The sequence below is a fragment of the Mytilus californianus genome, unplaced genomic scaffold (genome assembly GCF_021869535.1).
Source record: "Mytilus californianus isolate M0D057914Y unplaced genomic scaffold, xbMytCali1.0.p SCAF_4, whole genome shotgun sequence".
NCBI lineage: Eukaryota > Metazoa > Mollusca > Bivalvia > Mytilida > Mytilidae > Mytilus > Mytilus californianus.
In genome coordinates this window covers 103848724-103869208 of record NW_026262690.1, presented here as the reverse complement: position 1 = coordinate 103869208, position 20485 = coordinate 103848724, and the positions used below count along the sequence as shown (strand labels likewise).

Below are 20485 nucleotides of genomic sequence, written 5' to 3'. Positions count from 1 at the left end.
TTAACATATTTTTTTCTTTTAACCTTCATATCATACAAATATATTTATATCCTGAATAGAGCTGAAAGATTAAAGATAGAAGTTTAAATTATATTAACCTGTCCTAAAAATTAAAGTGAAGGATTAATACCATAAGAAATAATTTCAAACCTGTCCTTATAAGTAAACCCACCTACAATTATATTTTTTGCCCCCAATCTAATGAAGTTTCAAAAAAATGAGTGGATTTTAATCTAATTATTGTTTGGACTGCAATGATTTACTGCATATGTAATGTGCTTTGGGCAAATAATCAATCATCGCTTTAACAATCCCTAAATTGTGACTTAAAAATTCCAATGTATCACATTATCAGCATTCCAGCATTATGTAAATAAAATTCCAGATATCTATTGTATATTTTCCTGCAGCATAAGGCTGAACATATTGCATAAATGTGTTGGTGTCAACAAAACCAAGAATGAATCTATCCATATACCACTATGGTCTACCTTTAATACAGAGAAATCAATTATCAGTATCTACTCAATTTACTAAACCAACAAGGACTCAAACCAAATCAATCAAAAGCATTACCTGTTAATCATGGGCTTGAAAGCATCTGAAACAATGTAGCTATGAGATACGCAACATTCTAATCTATAAAAATATAAAACTTTTAGTGTCCTCAGACAATTCCATGTTGTTAGGTCATTTTTACCCATCCCTTTACAATATATAACTTTTAATGTCCTCAGACAGTTCCATGTTAGGTCATTTTTACCCATCCCTTTACAATATATAACTTTTAGTGTCCTCAGACAATTCCATGTTAGGTCATTTTTACCCATTCCTTTACAATATATAACTTTTAGTGTCCTCAGACAATTCCATGTTAGGTCATTTTTACCCATCCCTTTACAATATATAACTTTTAGTGTCCTCAGACAATTCCATGTTAGGTCATTTTTACCCATCCCTTTACAATATATAACTTTTAGTGTCCTCAGACAATTCCATGTTAGGTCATTTTTACCCATCCCTTTACAATATTGATATTGCTGTAGACTAACATACATATAGTGATGGCATAGCTTTGATTGCTTTTGTTGAATTATTTCCTGCTTCGTGGTAGCAATGGAAAAACCACTCCGGATTCTAATTGTAATGAAAAAAGAATGGTCAATATTTCCTGTTTCAATGTAACAAGGGAAATACCATTCCTGATTCTAATTGTAATGAAAAAAGAATGGTCAATACTTCCTGCTTTAATGTAACAAGGGAAAAACCACTCCTGAGTCTAATTGTAATGAAAAAAGAATGGTCAATATTTCCTGATTAAGAGAAAAACCAATAAAGTACAAAAATTTGACCTTTGTCCTTTCGTTATACCATGAAATTTAACAGAATATTCATTCTATATTGTTAGGTAATGATCTGTACCACTACTTATAATAAATGGACAACTATTGCCTGCTGAGAAGGTGTGGGTATCAATATGTCATGTCTCTTAGTCTCTTGTCTCAGAAACCTCTTACAATTAACACAAAACTTAACACTAAAATTGCTTAAACATAATACATTGTATGAAAGAATTATGCTGTCTTCAAGTTTTGTTCCAACACAAACTGTAGATGTTTTTGTTTACAAAACACTTTCCCATATGAAGAATGTCTGACACAAAGCTAATATATTCTGTGAGGAGATATGGTCCTTTCAGCAAAAATTGTAGAAATTTACTTGATAAAACCATGACTTAAAAAGATCCTTAAATATTTTATTTGTATAAGTAATCAGACAAATGATAAGTCATTTGTAATCACATAATTAAACAATGTCTAATAAGCATAATGCTTGTGTTTCTTTTGTGGTCAAATAAAAGTCAAAGGACAAAAGATATGGAAGGGCAAAGTTCATCTGGACAGGTGATCAACAACCAGGACATTTCCGTTGTGTCATAGACTTGCCACCTACTCACATATTTAATTCTAAATCAGGCTGTGATGTAAATATGACCTAAAATAAATTCCTTTGTCCACACTTTACCTGTCGTTAGGTCGTGTGTGTTTCTTTTGATCATCGCATACCTGTTTCCACTGTATTAGCATATGAAAAGGAAAATCCAACTTCATTATACCCCTGCTGGTGTTATTTTTTAAGTTTGGCATCACTCCCATTCACTGCAGCTTGAATTCATAAAATCTACACAAGCGGCAGATTAAATGTTCTATTACCTATATGAATAGGTAAAATATACTTATGCTAAACAGATTACTTCAAACTTTAGTGAAATATATAAATGATCCTGTGGTATTTAATAAATAAATAGGTCTCTCTGCCTTTCCAAATTCAATTTTCCATTAAAATCTGACGAACTAAAAACTAATTCTTCTTCTCAGTGTGAAATTCTGTCATTTCAGACAAAAAACCAAACATAAATTCAAAGCTACTGTTGAGATTTGAAACATAAATTTGTAAAGAAGATAAACACGTGCACCTGTTTACCACTCTTATACTTTGAAAAGACTAGCAGTGACACTTATTTGAAATTATTTGGGTATTACTAAACAGAAACATTTTAAGATCTGTATCTTCAAAAATCAGTGTTCTGCTTGGTTTTTTCATTTTTTGCACATTTTACTCTACAAAACATTTTGATATACTAAAATTTTAATACTTCTTTAAGCAATGACTTCACAGCTTATCTGTCAAAGAATTCTACACTGAAAACTGTTTAAACTTAAATTCTACATTGATATTTGAATTTGGAAGTACTTTTGTATTCCGTGGCAGTCACATGACCATTTCCACTAGTATTGGCAATATAACTATGAAATAATAAGACATGACATTATCAATTTTAAATTTGCTCTAATATTTGGACAATTTTCAAGCAACTGTTACATATGCCAAATGTAAACTGAGTCCAACACATTAATAATTTTGTAGTTACTTTGAATTATTGCAGTACTCAATTAGAAACCTGAACCTAAAATAATGTTTGCTACATGTAAAATCAACTTACTATCAACATGTCAATAATAGACCCTTAGTACTAGAATAAAACTGATGCCATGGAATCATAAAAGTGTTTGGAAAATTGTCTTATTCCCAATCAGACAAACCATTAAATGTATAACAGTCAGAGACAAGAACGTACGTCATGCTAAACATACCCACATTAGCTATTCAAAGTATCAGAAAAAGAATTATGTGCTCACAAATTACAACTCTTCACTATCAATCTACTGATCAAGTGTAGAGTCATTCTGTTCAGAAGTTTTAAAGAAAATTGTGAAGAAAAATTTTAAATTTATATAACATAATAAAAACTTCAAAAGTATTGGCAAATAGAAAGTAGGTATCTGACAGATCAGAAAAGTGGTCACAACAATTCATCACTGTGAAGATGCTGATTGATTGATTGATTGGTGTTTAAAGCCACTTTCAACACTATTGTGCTATTTCGTGGCAGTCAGTTTTTATTGGTGGAGGAAGCCGGAGTGCCCAACTGACATTCGGTAGGAAAACTGACAATCCTAGTCAATCAAGATTGGAGTGAAGTGCACCTGCCCCGTGCGGGATTCAAACTCAAAACCTCAGTGTTGACTGGCTACTGATACAGTATTTCGACTACTTAGACCACTTGGCCACCGAGGCCCCAAGATGCTGATTAAATATGAAGTCATTCTTTTCAGTTGTACACAATGGTACATGTAAAAGCATTACAAAAGTATTTGTTGGAATGGATGGAAGGAACAGACCTGTAAGGTATTGAATGAGATATAGAGTGGGGAATATAGTAAATAGTAAAGAATGGTCATAAGTGTTTTTATTGAGGTCACAGTATGTCTAGCTCTAATGAACATCTTAAAACATAAAAAAAATATGTACAAATGTGATTAACAAATCAATAGTTCTTAAAATCTCCAGACAATTGTCAAGTTCCCCATTAAATCTTGAATATTACGACTAAGCTCATCACTTTCCATATATTTTCAGAGAATCTTGCATACTTAATGGATGTTTTAAAAACTATATAACATAATTAGAAAAAGATCTATGTTATGTCAATATGTATCATATTATCAACATTTATACTGCCTAAAACCCTATCAATGATGAGCCTTTGATTTCCTTGAACTGGTCGAAGCTAGTCTAAACAAGTTTCATTCAATCTCCCAATAATGTTTGAAGTTCTTTGATACATTGTTTAGCATGGCAAACAAGGAGTGTTTTCATCAGTAAATGACAAAGTTTATGCAGAAAGGTGGTTTTTCCACAACCAAAAACTGCAACGATTTTACGCATTTCCATAAACAGTTGTATAATTTGTTAATAAACAATGTTGTATCAAGTTATTCCTCGGTAAAGTCATAAAACTGGGACATGTGAAACAACAAAAAATACTTATGATATGCATCAATATGAACAGATGGTAGACAGAAGGTCACACTTTGAAATTGTACTGCCTTAAGACATACAAGTTCAAATATGCAAATTACTCATAAATTACCAATACAAGGACCAGGTGTTTTGATATTTTAAATGTTCTAATATCCCATTATATTGCTTGAACATGTAATGGCAAAATAGCAGCGAATTTTTGGTTACCTAATGAAACATTAATGCATGTTTGTCAATCTGATTTGTATGTGTACCTTTGTCACATAAAAGAGTCCACAGTTTAAGTTGTGCATAATCACAAAGGAATGTAGACTTTATCTAAATGTACAATATATACAGTTTAAATCTTTTTACAGCCATCAAATCTTTTTATCAATGGGTTTTTTCTGACTGTTTTCTCTATGAATAAAGGAAGACGTGGGGCAAATGTCAGCGACACAGCAACTTGACAACACAAAGTTCACAAAAATAGACATCTAGAGATCATCAGAAAGTCTCAAATGAAAGATTGAAAGGAATATACATCATAGCATAGAGCTAAATGAGACAAAAAGAAAACTGGTCTGAACAAGTATCATTCAATTGACTTAGTAACTTTTGCCTGTACTATTGGCTACTGAATTATAAAATAACATAGAATTTTTAACAAGTGTTTATAAACAAAAACTCAAGATACCAGGCTTATAATTTTGTAGCCCAGACACGCTTTTCATCTGCAAAAGACTCATCAGTTACGCTCCATTCAAAACAGTTAAAAGGCCAATTCAACTACAAAGTTGAAGAGCATTGAGGACCCCTGAATTCCAAAGGTTTTGCCAAATACATACAGCTAAGGTAATCTATTCCTGGGGGTAGAAAATCCTTAGTATTTCCAACAGCTCAACACAATAGACACAATAATATATCTGACACAACATTTTTTATGGTGTCTGAATTCTGGCATAGTTAATAGTGGATATACAAATGACAGATGGATCTGAAGCAAAAAAATTCCAGTTAGAGAAATGTCCCTTAATATAGCTTTTTGAATGATTGCATGGATGATGGAAGTGGCTGTTATATCTGTCAGAAATTTGTTTTTATATGCAAATATAATTAGCAGTGTCAAATTCTTAACCTGAATGTGCAAAATATGTCACTACAAAATAGTTACAAGAATTAATAGTAAAAATACATGACATATTAATCAACCATTAGTGGTACAAAGATAAAGTTAATTGCATGAATTTGCACCATGAACAACAGAACCATGGTCATAATTTGAGAAACAACTAGTTTCCATACCTTATATTCCACTCTTCTGTCATTGAGACGGTCACATGGGTAAGAACCCCCTTCCTTTGGAATTTTTTTTAAATCATGCTTTTAGAATCATCCTCATTTTTAATTTGGATTTGCACTTAGAAAGGAATTATTCTGCATGTATTAGAAGAGGTAGTTTACATTTTCATCTATTATAAAACCCCTTTTCAATTTTCACTTGCATTACTGATTGTTATTGCGTTAAGGTTGGGTAACATTAAAATTATTGTTGTTCAAATGGGATGTTCCCCACAAATTTTACAGGCTACAGACCACCAGAAAGGTTTTTGTCAAACAAATACATTGTTGCTGCATCAAAGTACACCAGCAAGACCAGACTGAAAAAAACAATGATCTATCTGCCCTCCAGCAACAGATTTGTTTATACCTGAACCTTTGTAGTAATTTTGGGGGTCAAACAAATGAAATCCTACCTACTGTTATACATTTAAATTTATACATACATATGATGAATGACCATGATTGCTCTAATAACCGCAAGTGACCTTTATTCACCTAAGGCTCTGTCTGTGTGATTTGCGTTAATTTTTTATTATAAGTTATTTGACTGTATCTGATGTATGAACTATATATAAGTCCATTATGACAAGTGACTGTTAATCATAACAAATTTTACTCTTTTGAACATAATCCTGTTACATTTCTTTTCCAGAATAAAATACTGGTACATCAGGATTTATGGAAAGAATAGTGTCTTAAGAGAGTGTTTTTTGTCCTAGTTTCTATTTTACTATGCTATTTATCCTATTCTAAAAATGATTTGGAAATTAAAAAATGTGCCGCCTTCAGGGAAACTGACTCTCCTCCAGACTAATTTCTTGATCTACTACTGTTTATTTAACACTACGGGCAATAGGAGATCGGACCTTAAGTCTGGTCTTGAAAGGGTTTCCCCATTAAACACCTAAAACAGAGATTTTATCAAGAGGGTGATAATTTGCAAGTTGTTTGAAAGTTCACAATAAATAAGTTTATTAGGACTTATTTCTGAACTGTGATCCATCTGTGGGGAGACTCATTTAAGTTCAAAAGCACTTTATATGGAAATCAATTATCACATAAAACTCAATCAAATTCATATACAATGTACAAGAGGATTATCTCTTTTGGGCTATTCAATAAAAAAGTGTAACAAAAAAGGGAAAGTTTGTAAACACATGACAAAATCAAACATTAAGACTTTATCAACCAATGAAATGAATGGAAAACAACTGTCATATTCCTGACTTGGTACAGGTAATAAAACATAAGTCAAAAACATTTTTCAGCATCTCTTCCATAAAAAAAAAGAGAAAAGCCCCCATAAAAACCATACACCATCACACAAAGCATCTAGAAGTCATTATGGAAACTATTTTCAACTCTCATGATATTTTATTTAACTTTTCTCAATAATTATAATAATGCAGCTGACCAAAGAACCAAACTTTACAAATAACAGACATTTTATTTGTACTTTTTGAAATAATGATCTGCAAATTAAAGTTTAGCACTCTCTTTGATAAAAATCTAAACTTTAAGGCAATTTCAATCTGGTTTATAATAACATTTGTGTTGAAAGATTGTGGACAGACCAAGAGATATACCAATTTTCTGGTCCTAGAATTCTATGTAGCTAACGTTTATATTTGTATGGTCTGTCAACATGAGCAATGTTTACAAAATTATTACAGTTACTAAACAGGGCACAAATTAAGTTGTCTCTGACTAACAGAAATGACAGGAAATCAGAACTTTTCAAACAATTAACAAAGGTCATCCCACATCAATTGTCAGTATTTCTATGCCATCAGCCAGTAGAATTGTCAGACATGTCAGACAGTCTGAAACTTAAAAAAAATTTAAAGTGTTCGCTATTCTCGGATCATAAATATTCTTTGTCTTAAATATTCCTTCATCATGATGAAAAATAGAAAGAGTCAAAGGTTCTGGTCAGATTTTCTGATGAACCCTTTTAATGAATAAAGGATCTGAAAAAGTCTGATGGACCTTTTTATTTCAAAAGTTCATCCAAGACGTGCTATTTATTTCATAACATATCATAAACTGTACAACATGCATGGACCAGGAAAATTTTCTCTAAGACTTTTATGAAATATAACTAGGAAAGTTTTGAATCTTAGCTAAAATCTTATTTCAACCCCTAGCACATTTTTTTGATAAACCTTTTATTATTTCTGTATGGACCAAAACTGCAATAAACAAGCATGGTCATAATTATGTAAAGTAGTCGTGTGCACAACATAGACATTAAGAAAATCTGCCTGCTCAGTGTTAATCTTTTTCAAAATCATTTCAAAAAACACATTAATACATTATGTTGAGTAACAGTAGACCATGGATAAAACGAATTGGCCAACCAATTTACCATTATCATTGTTCATTTTTCCTTTGTGTTTTTCTGCACATCCGCTGAGCAATGCACTTTCCATAAAATTTGTTACGTCATAACTGCAAGTGATTGTTACTTGGTGCAGTGGTGTATTATTTTGTCATTCTGATGTGCAGTAATGTGGATGACACGATTTTAAGTTGTCTGGGATTGCTTTCACCAATTTTGGACAGATGAAGATCAAATAAAAAGTTCATCTCCGCACAAAGAAAACTTCCTGCACATGTCTTTATGAACAACATCCGAGATATGGGATATATTTAAATGGTACAGCAACCAAACAAGACAAAAATAAGAAAAAGAAAAGATATCTAGAGGTAAACATCCATGGTCTTAAACAACAAATAAGAAATAAAGTTATAAAAGATGTTGTCGCCTGCTCCAATAATTAAGTGAACAGTAAAAATATTTTTTCTTACACTAAATCTTGATTTATCTTTAAATATGGAAGATACCATAGAAAGCAATGAAAAATCAAATTTCAAACAAATAAAGATGATAAAATAACCAAAGAGAAATAAAAGGACAAAAAGAAAAGTAAGAGTATCGCATCATTTTTTTCCATATTTGCTTTTTCAAAAAAACCAAACTCTTCTACATATAAAAGTACTTGCCCTTCTTTACGATTTCAAAAATTAAAAGAACTTAAAATTCAATAGGTTGGGACTAACTATGACTTTTTGTATTTAATATGATTTTGGAAACAGCAACCTTCATAAATAAATCCTTACATGTAATACTTTACATACAGTCTTCACATCGATATTAATCATGATGAAAAATTAAAATCAAAGAAAATCTATAAACCAAATAATAATCTGGCTTGCAAATATATATCATCTAGTTGTGATAGTACTGAAATCTTACTTTAAAAAATTCATAACTACCTAAAAGCATAGTCTAAATTCATGAATGAATTACCTAATAATAAATTGGCCTGAATCCAGACGAGATTAAGAAAAAAATCAAGAAAAAAGTCCTGAGGTTTATTTTTTTCTTGATTTAACCCTAATAATTGATACCAATCTGATCAAAAACATAGCAAGGAAATGTTACACAAACTGAATAACTGCCAATTTCTGTCTGCTAATTTGTATTTACATCTTTGTATGATTGAGAGATCAGTTTCAGGGATGTCATGTTAAATTTGAACTACAACCATCATGATTTAATAGATGTGTATTCTGTTTTCTTGTGGGTGATACATCAAAAGATGTTTCCTGGGTCTTTTAATTGGATAATTGTCTCCTGAAGAATAACAAATTAGCATCCTCAACAAACAGTATGAGTAGACTAAATGTACTTGGATAATGATGTCAATGTGCTCTTTCTGCATGTTCTGTGCATCTAGTACGATTGGACATGTTTAAAATAAGCTAGGTTCTAATTTAATTATGAATGTTTAATGTTTATTTACTAAGTCTTAGGATTTTTAATTTTTCAAATTGATTAGTCCTACACTTTCCACTCCTGAATAGAACTTAAATTTTTATTTTTATTTTCAAAGATCTTGACACTTTAACATTCAAAAACAAATGTACCCCCTGTTTTTCAGCTATTACATGTATATAGTACATTGCAAGTAATGAAGTCTATCTGTTTGAGTTTTTTTTTTTTTTCATTTGTACATTTTCCTATGTAGGATAAACAGCGAGAGGTTTGTAGTTCTAAATAATGCCAAATATAAAATTATGTTTTTGAAAATAAGGAGTTGTGGTATAATTGCCAAATACAAACAATCAACCAGAGACCAAAGGACGAGGATGACTATTGACTACCAAGTCAGGAATCTTGTCAGTAGTTGTCTTTGTTTATATCTGGATTTTTTTTTCAGTTCTTTAAAAAATCTAATGTCGATGGTAGATCTTTGATACCCTCTTTTTAATTCATTCAAAACTTGGTCTAGAATCAAGATGATTCAGAGCATAATAAATGGTGTGAACAAATGTTTACTGTTGAAGACTATATACATAGATATAAGAAGATGTGGTATGAGTGTCAATGAGACAACTCTCCATCCAAGTCAAAATTTATAAAAGTAAACCATTATAGGTCACAGTACGGTCTTCAACACGGAGCCTTGGCTCACACCGAACAGCAAGCTATAAAGGGCCCCAAAAATTACTAGTGTAAAACAATTCAAACGGGAAAACCAACGTTCTAATCTATACAAGAGGCTCTCAAGAGCCTGAATCGCTCACCTGTTATTTTTTTTCCTTAAATCTTTCATCAATGATTATTTTTGCTTTTTACCCATATGTTCTATTTTAGCAATAGTGTCTATGTTTCTTGATGTACAAGGAAATGAAATACAAAATTTATACTAGATTCATTTGAGAAGATTTTTAAAGTTAAAAAACATAAAACAACTTGTGTAAAATTGTCCTTAAAGGGCAATAACTCCTTAAGGGGTCAATTGACAATTTTGGTCATATAAACTTTTTTGTAGATCTTACTTTGCTGAACATTTTTGCTGTTTACAGTTTATCTTTATCTTCAATAATATTCAAGATAATAACCAAAAACTGAAAAATTTCCTTAAAACAACCAATTTAGTGGCAGCAACCCAACAATGGGTTGTTCGGTGTGTCTGAAAATTTCAGGGCTGATAGATCTTGACCTTTTGAACATTTTTACTCCATGTCAGATTTGCTTTAAATGCTTTAGTTTCTGAGATATAAGCCAAAAACTGCATTTCACCCCTATGTTCTATTTTTAGCCATGGCGGCCATGTTTGTTGATGGATCAAAATTTCAGATACAATTCATAAACTAGATTCCTAAAGTAACATTCATTCAAAGTTAAGAAGTATTAGGCACAACAGTTTCAGAAGAGAAGATTTTTAAATGTTAGCAAACTTGATGAATACATTGCGTAAAATTGTCTTTAAAGGGCAATAACTCCTTAAGGGGTCAATTGACAAATTTGCTCATTAAACTTTTCTGTAGATCTTACTTTGCTGAACATTATTGCTGTTTACAGTTTATATCTATCTATAATAATATTCAAGATAATAACAAAAAACTGCAAAATTTCCTCAAAACTACCAATTTAGTGGCAGCAACCCAACAATGGGTTGTTCGATTTGTCTGAAAATTTCAGCGCTGATAGATCTTGACCAATTGAACAATTTTGCCATGTCAGATTTGCTCTAAAAGCTTTAGTTTTGGAGATATAAGCCAAAAACTGCATTTGACCCCTATGTTCTATATTTAGCCATGGCGGCCATGTTTGTCGATGGATTAAAACTTCGGATACAATTTATAAACTAGATATCCTAAGAAACATTTAAATGAAGTTTGAAGGTATTTGGCCCAGTAGTTTCAGAGGAGAAGATTTTTAAATGTTAGCAAACTTGATGAACAAATTGTGTAAAATTGTCTTTAAATGGCAATAACTCCTTAAGGGGTCAATTGACAATTTTGGTCATATAAACTTTTTTGTAGATCTTACTTTGCTGAACATTATTGCTGTTTACAGTTTATATCTATCTATAATAATATTCAAGATAATAACAAAAAACTGCAAAATTTCCTTAAAACTACCAATTTAGTGGCAGCAACCCAACAATGAGTTGTTCGATTCGTCTGAAAATTTCAGGGCTGATAGATCTTGACCTTTTGAACATTTTTACCCCATGTCAGATTTGCTCTAAAAGCTTTAGTTTTTGAGATATTAGCAAAAAACTGCATTTGACCCCTATGTTCTATTTTTAGCCATGGCGGCCATGTTTGTCGATGGATCAAAACTTCGGATACAATTTATAAACTAGATACCCTAAGGAACATTTAGTTAAAGTTTGAAGGTATTTGGCCCAGTAGTTTCAGAGGATAAGATTTTTACGACGACAGACGACGGCGACAGACGACGACGACAAGTGATGGCATAAGCTCACATGGGAAGGGCCCCGGTGAGCTAATAAAAAACGAGAAACGAGAAACACTTATGAACCACATCAACAAACGACAACTACTGAACATCAGATTCCTTTCAAACAATTGCAGCAGGTTTAAACGTTTTAATGGTATCAAACCATCACCCTTATCTGAAACAATAGTGTAACATCACAACATAGAAAGACACACTATAATATATCAATTGAAATGGCATAACTCAATCAAAAGACATATTAACATGATTAACACCAGTGAACATACACTGAACAAATAAATTTGATCTATGATACAATGTAAAAACAAAATAAATAAACTAAGGGAAGAATAATAAAAGTAACATGTACCTTTACCTTTATTTTCCAGGTTTTGTGTTATTTATTTGCTGTTTGCTGACCTTTACCGAACATCTTTTGTACAAATGTACATGTATTACTGTTCTTTCAAGTTATAAAAACCAGTTTCATAATTTTAAAACCTTTATGAAAAAGATCAAGATTTGCTTCAAAAGAAATTTACATACAATGGTTTCATTATATTATCAGTATAATAACAAATACTTCTATGCAGCTGCAACTTTTGTAATTTTTAAATGTTATATTATATTAGTTTTTATAACAAACAATGAAGGAAAACAAAGAAATGACATTTTCAACTGATAATAAATAATAGTGAGAAAACTTGTTACATTTGACAGATAGTAGATACAATTTGGTATTTGTTTTGGAGTTAACAACATATACATTGGTATTATGGTATGTATAATTTAAAACAAAAAAAGGTTTAATAAATAAACTTCAATATAATCATTAACATGTTTAATGTCACATGTATTAACCAGCTACATAAACATTATAAACCATGAAACTTTGCGGTCTTTTCCCATAATGCTGCTAATGAATGGTAATGGCCATGACTTTTTCCCCCTTAAATTTTTCATGTATATACATATATATTGTTGGAGGGGTTTAAATACAGCACAAACAACATTTTCCAAAAGACCAAAAAAGTGAAAAAGTATATTTTAACAAAACTCATTTGACTAACAGTTCGAACAACAAATGTTCTTAAACCCTGCTGACTGACATTGGCGATTGCCAAATAAACGGATCACCGATGTAATAAATGGATCTTAATTTTAAATTTAATACTTAAACAGAAAACTATAAACTTGCGGAAAAGATGATATACCGCAAACAAAAGGTGCAAAGGTTTTTGTACACCGTATCCGGATTTCGACAAATAATGTCTCTTCAGTGATGTTAGGAATTGAAACGGTATTTGGAAAGCCCAACAATTTACCTCAATTTAGGATATATTGTTGTATATTGTCAGTATTAGAGTAGTTCTAAGTATTTCAATCTTAGTAGGACAACATAGAGCTAACACAATTCCTTTTTATCCAAGTATCTGTTATGTTTAACTATATCATCCCAAACATGACAAGTTAAATGATGAAGGAGAGGAGGACACTTGTAACAGAGTTAACACTTACCTTCAAACTGTGAAATATGATCTAATATCAACTTTTTTAAAAAGGCAGTTTTAGAATGTACACTGTCTTTAAGATATTTCTTTGCTGCAATAACATAATGTTGTTCACTTGCTTTAGAACAACATGACAGTCTTGTTGGATCTCTTAATGGATCAAAGCAGATCTTGATTTCATTATCTACAAGTAAAAGAAAATTATACCTATTACATTTTACCATGATTACATGATCCTAACATGGTACAGTTTCTACATCTTTAAAAAAAAACAATTTCACATGGGTTCTGCATCAATTCAAGATTAATGAGAAAAGTATCTTATCTCCAAATAAATAAAAAGTACTTAAGGGTTGGTTTGATTTATTTAATGTCAATTTCCATACATTCATTGATTTGAAAACTCAAAAGCTTAGACTAAGCCTCTGAAACATTCATAAAGATTATTTATTTTTTACATTTATATTTTAATCATAAATGAATAATACTGGAACCTTTGGGATTTGTGTCTATTTCAAACAGTAGCCTCGCTGTCTATTATCAAAAAATAGTTTTCCTTGTTGCCAAATTACTTAAAATAGCTAAATGGAAAAATATAACACTTCTGATTTTCGATTTAAGAATTCCATTTTCCTAAACTCTTCATGCTCACTGAATTTAGAGTAGATGTAGCATAGTAAAGTATACAAGATAAGGGTAGGGACAAATACATCAACGTAACAATATTACATAACTGTGACAATCCAATTTTATTTACAATGCGTCCCAATGTAGAAAAAGTTATTTACACAACTGTATATTTAATCTTATTACTGTATCTATATGCAACCTGTCTGATGCAGTTGATATTTGCTCTACAAGTATGTACTAAAAATAAATATCTATAACATGTGCTTTGAAAACAGTTTCCAGCGATAAAAAGGGGACAGTTTCAACAAATTAATGTGATAGTATTCCTAAATGTTTACTTAAAACCATTCTGACATAAGGGATTCAAATCAATATCTCTTTGATAAGTGCCTAGAAGTACAATCAATTTTAGTAGATATAAGCAAGCTATTCGTTTCAATATATTAGTGATGAACCCAAAGGAATTGCTTGGAGTCATTCCTCCTTTTTATATGTTTTTTCTCTTAAAATCATGTAAAAATTAGCAAAAATAAGTAACATGAAGTGAACATCCATCTTTCTCCATGAGTACGAACGTGTGTCAGACTGTGAGTACAAACCTCAGACTAGGGCCCAGTTCAAAAGATACTGGATCACTTTTAAATTACAAAGATTCTTTTGACTAACTTAAAAATAAACTATTGATAAAATCCATAATTTGGATTGTTGATAAAACATTACAATAAAAAATAATACAAGAAATTGCATACTGAAGCATTAATCAAAGAGTAAATTATAAATTATCCTTTATAATCCTCTTTGAGATCTTTCACCATGATCTGGCCTCAAGTTATCAATAACCTTGACTAAATTTTGTTTCAAATTTGATACTGACAATTGTTCTAAACTTTCTTTTGAGTCTTTTTGTTTCCCAGAAAGTATCTTTTTATTGTGGTTTGCACACTATGGCTTTAAAACAAATATCAGTTTGATCACCAAATGCACAGACAAATACAAAAAACAAAAAAGATTTTCATTCAAATTCCTAAAAAAAATTGAAATATTTATAATTAGAGATAAAAATTCAATAGAATCGAATGTTCAAGTAAATCAATAGAACCAACATACAAACAATAGACAAGCCTGTAAAAATATTATCAACTGATCAAGGAAATTTTTTAATAAATCCAGTCACATGCATGTATATCAATTATCTTTTGAAACTGGAGTCACAAGTGCATATTTCTTCATTTCATAGGCATGTTATCTTTTAGGTTATTTAAATACCAGAAAAAAAGGAAACTATTGGAACATGACATTCCATTTGACACCTTTGGCCACCCATAAATTGCACCTGTCTACCTGTAATCATCTTTTACAGTGTGTGAATTAATTATCTGGCAGCACTAATACAATTAATTGGATAATAAGCTTATGATTTAATTATATGTGTTTTGTTTGTTTAATGGCTATGTACAGGTAGGTATATTCCCTTTGAAGATTAATCCGTAAGTTACACGCGTTTATCTCAAACAATCACATGTTCACACCTGAAAAAGTGATTTTATTCACATAATCTCTCTTTCTTAAAAAGAAAAAAAAAACTTACCGTGGATTGTAAAATTTGGGACCAATTCTGGAGGTCCAATTTTTCGATTCTGGAATTCTGTTCGCACAGGATTACAGTTTTTTTCTGCTAAAATCGAATCTAAAAATCCGAACAAAAGCACACAACACAGGTATTGAAAGTTTATTTTATAATCCATGATGAATTAAACGTCCTCGATCCTTCTTCGTAAATAAACTAAACTACCCTCTTACAAACTGCAGAAAATATTCCAATAAAACTACATTTTTATTTGATGGTATTACATGTGAAACATTACCACACTACTTCTCAGCTGTTTCACTATATTGTGTATTGCCTGCTACCTGTCGAAAACTGAGTAATTATAACTGTGATGTAAAACCACTTCTGATTGGTTGAATTTTAAATCAAAGTACTGAACGTACTGATCTGTAGCAAGGTTTTTAGCATGTTATAAATTTATATACCTATTCAAATTGAAATGATTGGATCATACCTATCTTTTGTTTTATTTTTTCACTGTACTTATTTCAAACTTAACAAGATATTACAAGTAAATAATGCTTCACCTTTATATTAGAATATAAACTTAAAGCGGCTTTCGCCCACGCACTTATAACAATGGTCACACCAATGATTAATCAATGAAACTTTTCCCCGAAGTGCTTTTCCCACACTAATTCTAAAAGTTGTTTCAGTTTAAGTATCTGACATCATCAGTCAATTTCAGCGAAAAAGGGTAAACCAATTAAAGTAACAACAATAACAGAAAATGAAAAACAAAAAAAAACAAAAAAAAAACAAACAACAGAATGATTTAAGGCAAACAAAAGAGAAAATAAAGAAGACACATCTGACTGCAAACAAAAAAGTTTACTATGTTATTGTATCTTTACGTTAAAATCACCAAAGGACAGAAAAGAAAAAGAGAAATAGAAAAAGAGAAAAAAAAATCAAAAACAAAAGACTTCTGACTGACTTATAATTCCAGGCGGTCAATATTACACCACAGTGTTACATTACTGTCAAGGGAAATTATTTCTATTTTATGCTTAAATTATTACTTTTATTTTAATTCGTTTGGTAATTTTTGTGTCTCCAATTTAGAAAAACATCATAAATTGTAATTAATTAGTGTAAACTTTTATTTGCAAATCTCTCCCACATTTTCATTTTATTATCTCATTGTAATTGTAATTTTGTTTACAGAAAGAAAAAAAAACAACCAGATAATCTTCTGATTTACTAAAAAAAATATGTGGACAAATTTAAAGAATTTGATAAGGTAGGTGGTAACTTTGATGACTTCCAAACTTTCCAAAGTAGACAAATCCATGATATTGTTTGTAAGTTTCAATACATTTTTATACTAAAACATTTCTTTTACTTTCTGAAATGTCGAATTAAGTATTTCAAATGTACTCACAATACCAAACATTTTTTTTGTTTCATTTAAACTTGTGGCACGTGAACTTCCGAATTGCCGGAACTTGGACCCCTTTTTCTCTTTCCTTTTTTTAAGAGTAAGATCACATTAAAAAAGTTAAAAAAAAATTAAAAAAATTCTAAAAATAACTATACATAAAAAAGTAAACAAAAAAAGGGGAGTGTCTATATGTCCAAAGGATTCGGGCCGCGTTCAACGACATAACTAAAGAACGGTAACTGTAGCAAGACTGAAATCGATCTTGACGTGTTTTCATGATATGCATAGTATATAATAATGTTGATTATAATGATATTATTCTTCAAAATAAACATATGCCCGCATACACGCTTACTAACACATGTAACCCGACTATTGGTTTTTTCTTTTGAACTGATTCACATCTTGTGATTCCAGGGTCTTTTATAGCTTACTATACGCCATGGTTGCTCAATGTTGAAGGCAGTAGGGTGACCTATAATTGTTTATTTCCTTGTCCTTCGGTCTCTGGTAGATAAACACATTACAAAGAGAATTCAAGTATACAAGTTTGAATTTAAAGTAGATGTGGGTATACATATCCATGTGTTTATATGTCAAGCTCTTAATAAATCGCCATGGGTCTAGACTACCAATAGTTATGCATTAGATAAACAGTTATTTCAACGTATTTCATGAAATTGTTTATTTTGTAGAATTCCGCCTCCTGTATATAACTAGAGGCTCTAAAGAGCCTATGTCGCTCACCTTGGTCTATGTGCATATTCAACAAAGGACACTTTCCAACATTGTAGACGAGAATAGAATTCATGACAAAAATCTCTGTTTTGTTCATCTTGTAATGGTGATTATTTATTCTGTTTAGTTTCTCTCTATCTTCTTTAGTTTTTGCTCAAAACACAGAAGAAGGTAAAAAAAATCCTCCTTTTAGGGCAATCACTCCAATAAAGAGTGACAGTCTACTACCTACATCGGCAAAATTTGACTTGTTAGTAGATCTTGCCTTGCTGATCATTTTTGTGATTTAAAGTGTCTATTTATCTATTATAATTTTTATCATGTAAGACAAAACGCAAAAAAAATGGTAAAAATCGTCATTAAAGGGCAATAATTCCAATAAGGTGTCGTCGGACGATTTTCTCTATATTGTCTTTATTGTAGATCTTGTCTTGCTGATCATTTTTGCTTATTTCAGATTCTATCTATCTATTATAATTTTCATGATATAAGGCAAAACGCAAAATAATTGTAAAAATCATCAAAGGGCAATAACTCTAATAAGGAGTCTGCTGACGATTTCGACCATGTAAAACATATTTGGAGAATTACCTTGTCTTGTTGATCATTTTAGCAATTTAAAGTTTCTCTCTATCTATTATAGTTTTCAAGATAATAGGCAAAAATAAAAAAAAATGGTAAAATTTGTCATTTAAGGGCAATAACTCCTATAAGAAGTCGTCTGACAGTTTGGACGTATATAGACAATTGGTAGAGCTCAACATTCTGAACATTTCCGATTTGTAAGATTTTCTCTATTTATAACGGTTTTCAAAATAATAGACAAAACTTGCATTTTACCCGCCTATGTTCTATTTTTAGTCATGGCGGCCATCTTGGTTGGCAGGCGGGGCCATAGGACTCATTTTTAAACTAAACACCCAAATGATGATTGTGGCCAAGCTTGGTTAAATTTGGCTTAGTAGATTCAGAGGAGAAGATTGTTGTAAAAGTTAACAGACGACGACGACGGACGACGGACGCCAAGTGATGAGAAAAGCTCACAGGTGAGCTAAAATACGAAGATGTGGTATAATTGCCAATGAGACAACTCTCCACCAGAGACCATATAGAAGTTAACAGCTACAGTCACCGTCTTCAACAATGAGCAAAACCCATATGTATGAAATATATGCTACTGGACGTTATGCAAACACGACTGATAAATAATCCATTTAATGTTTTACTTTTAGTCATGGCGACATTGTTGGTTGTCTATATTAATTATGATTTAAGGTGAATTTGCTTTTTAGGGGGATCAGGCCATAGTCGTTCCTTTTGATGCCTTTCTTTCACAGGAGAACATTATGAATATGTTAAGTGGAAGATGGAAAGGCGACAAAAAGAAGGAGGAAAATCAAAAAGCTAATTGTTTCATGATATCATTAAATACATAAAATGTTTTAACACCTATTAGGTACATCCAAAGCAAGAAGTTTTTAAAGCAAAAATACATAAATATCTTCGGTAGCATAAAATCTAAAAAATGCCTAAACATACAGGGTGATTTGAAAATGTCCATATCATTGTCCTTTTGGTTTTTTGTTGAATAGTTTTCTTATAGTCTTTGAATGAATACTTTATTCTCATAAAACAAAATGTTACAGAGAACATATAAATATTAACAATGTAAAAATACGTAGTGCATGTGTGAAATAAATATACAATAAAGAATAATACTAGTCTGTTAAAGAGCTCATCGGAGCTCATATTTCATTGTTATTGTGTACATATATGCCGACCCCAAATAAAATTTTACTTTTTTTTTTAGTTTGAAAAATGATGCAAGCAGACAAATCGAATAACACGAGATTTTCAAATGAACGCAGCTAAAGCATGGGACTTACAACCTTACAATAGTATATTTGATAAGTAATTTCTCTTTTTTTCATCTTTATCTTTTTATTTTTCGAAATAAATGTTGTCATATACTGTCAGGTTGGATACTGAAGGCACCCTAATACATCAATCATAATTTTTGTTTGGCCTAACCTGACTTCTAATTTTTTCATTCATATTTCATACTAAATGATGGGAAAATGATTGAATGAAATGACGTAAAAATCAACCTTTCGGAAACCACATCCGACTTAGAATTCAATCGATGTGAACGATAAAGAAAACACTTGGTTAATAATCTCATAAGCATTTTAATTGAAAATGCATTCTTTATTGCACTTTCAATTGAGATGCACCGATTTGGCACTAAAACATATTGAAATCTATCTTTATTTATAAATTAGCGTGCACATGATACACATTCGCGTGTAGTTAATCGGTTAATTTTTTTCACTCTATTTTTTTTTATGTTTATTATTCTAGAGATACAGGAAGGGATAATATTTTTCGAATCAACTTTCATGGTTTTTAAAAATTATGTTCTCTTCAATGTACTGTTTTCTCATGATAAACTTGTTTAACTCCTGTCAGTGGCTCTTTTTAAATACAAAAAATATCATGAACAAAAGAAAAAAAAAATCACCTTAAAACATTATCAATGCTACATCTGTAATACTCGGATCCCTAGTCCTGTACGAATGGCTTTTTTGCGCTTAATTTCCTATCAAATGCGCATTTCGACAATCAATGTCTCTTCGGTGAAT

General features: G+C 31.0%; 1 protein-coding gene across 3 annotated transcripts in view; it reads right to left on the bottom strand.

The window, feature by feature from the left end:
• Nucleotides 1-16057, bottom strand: part of LOC127738935 (glypican-5-like) — a 42201-nt gene extending 26144 nt beyond the window's left edge. For 2 of the 3 annotated variants that reach the window (XM_052250435.1, XM_052250434.1), the window contains exons 1-2: nt 15701-16057; nt 13490-13666 (exon numbers count right to left, since the gene is read on the bottom strand). In XM_052250435.1, the coding sequence (XP_052106395.1) occupies nt 13490-13666; nt 15701-15857 (334 nt within the window). In that variant the 5' untranslated portion in view covers nt 15858-16057. The remainder of the gene's footprint in view (nt 1-13489; nt 13667-15700) is intronic. The other variant, XM_052250433.1, reaches the window with a different exon arrangement.
• Between the last annotated feature and the right edge of the window lie 4428 nt (nt 16058-20485).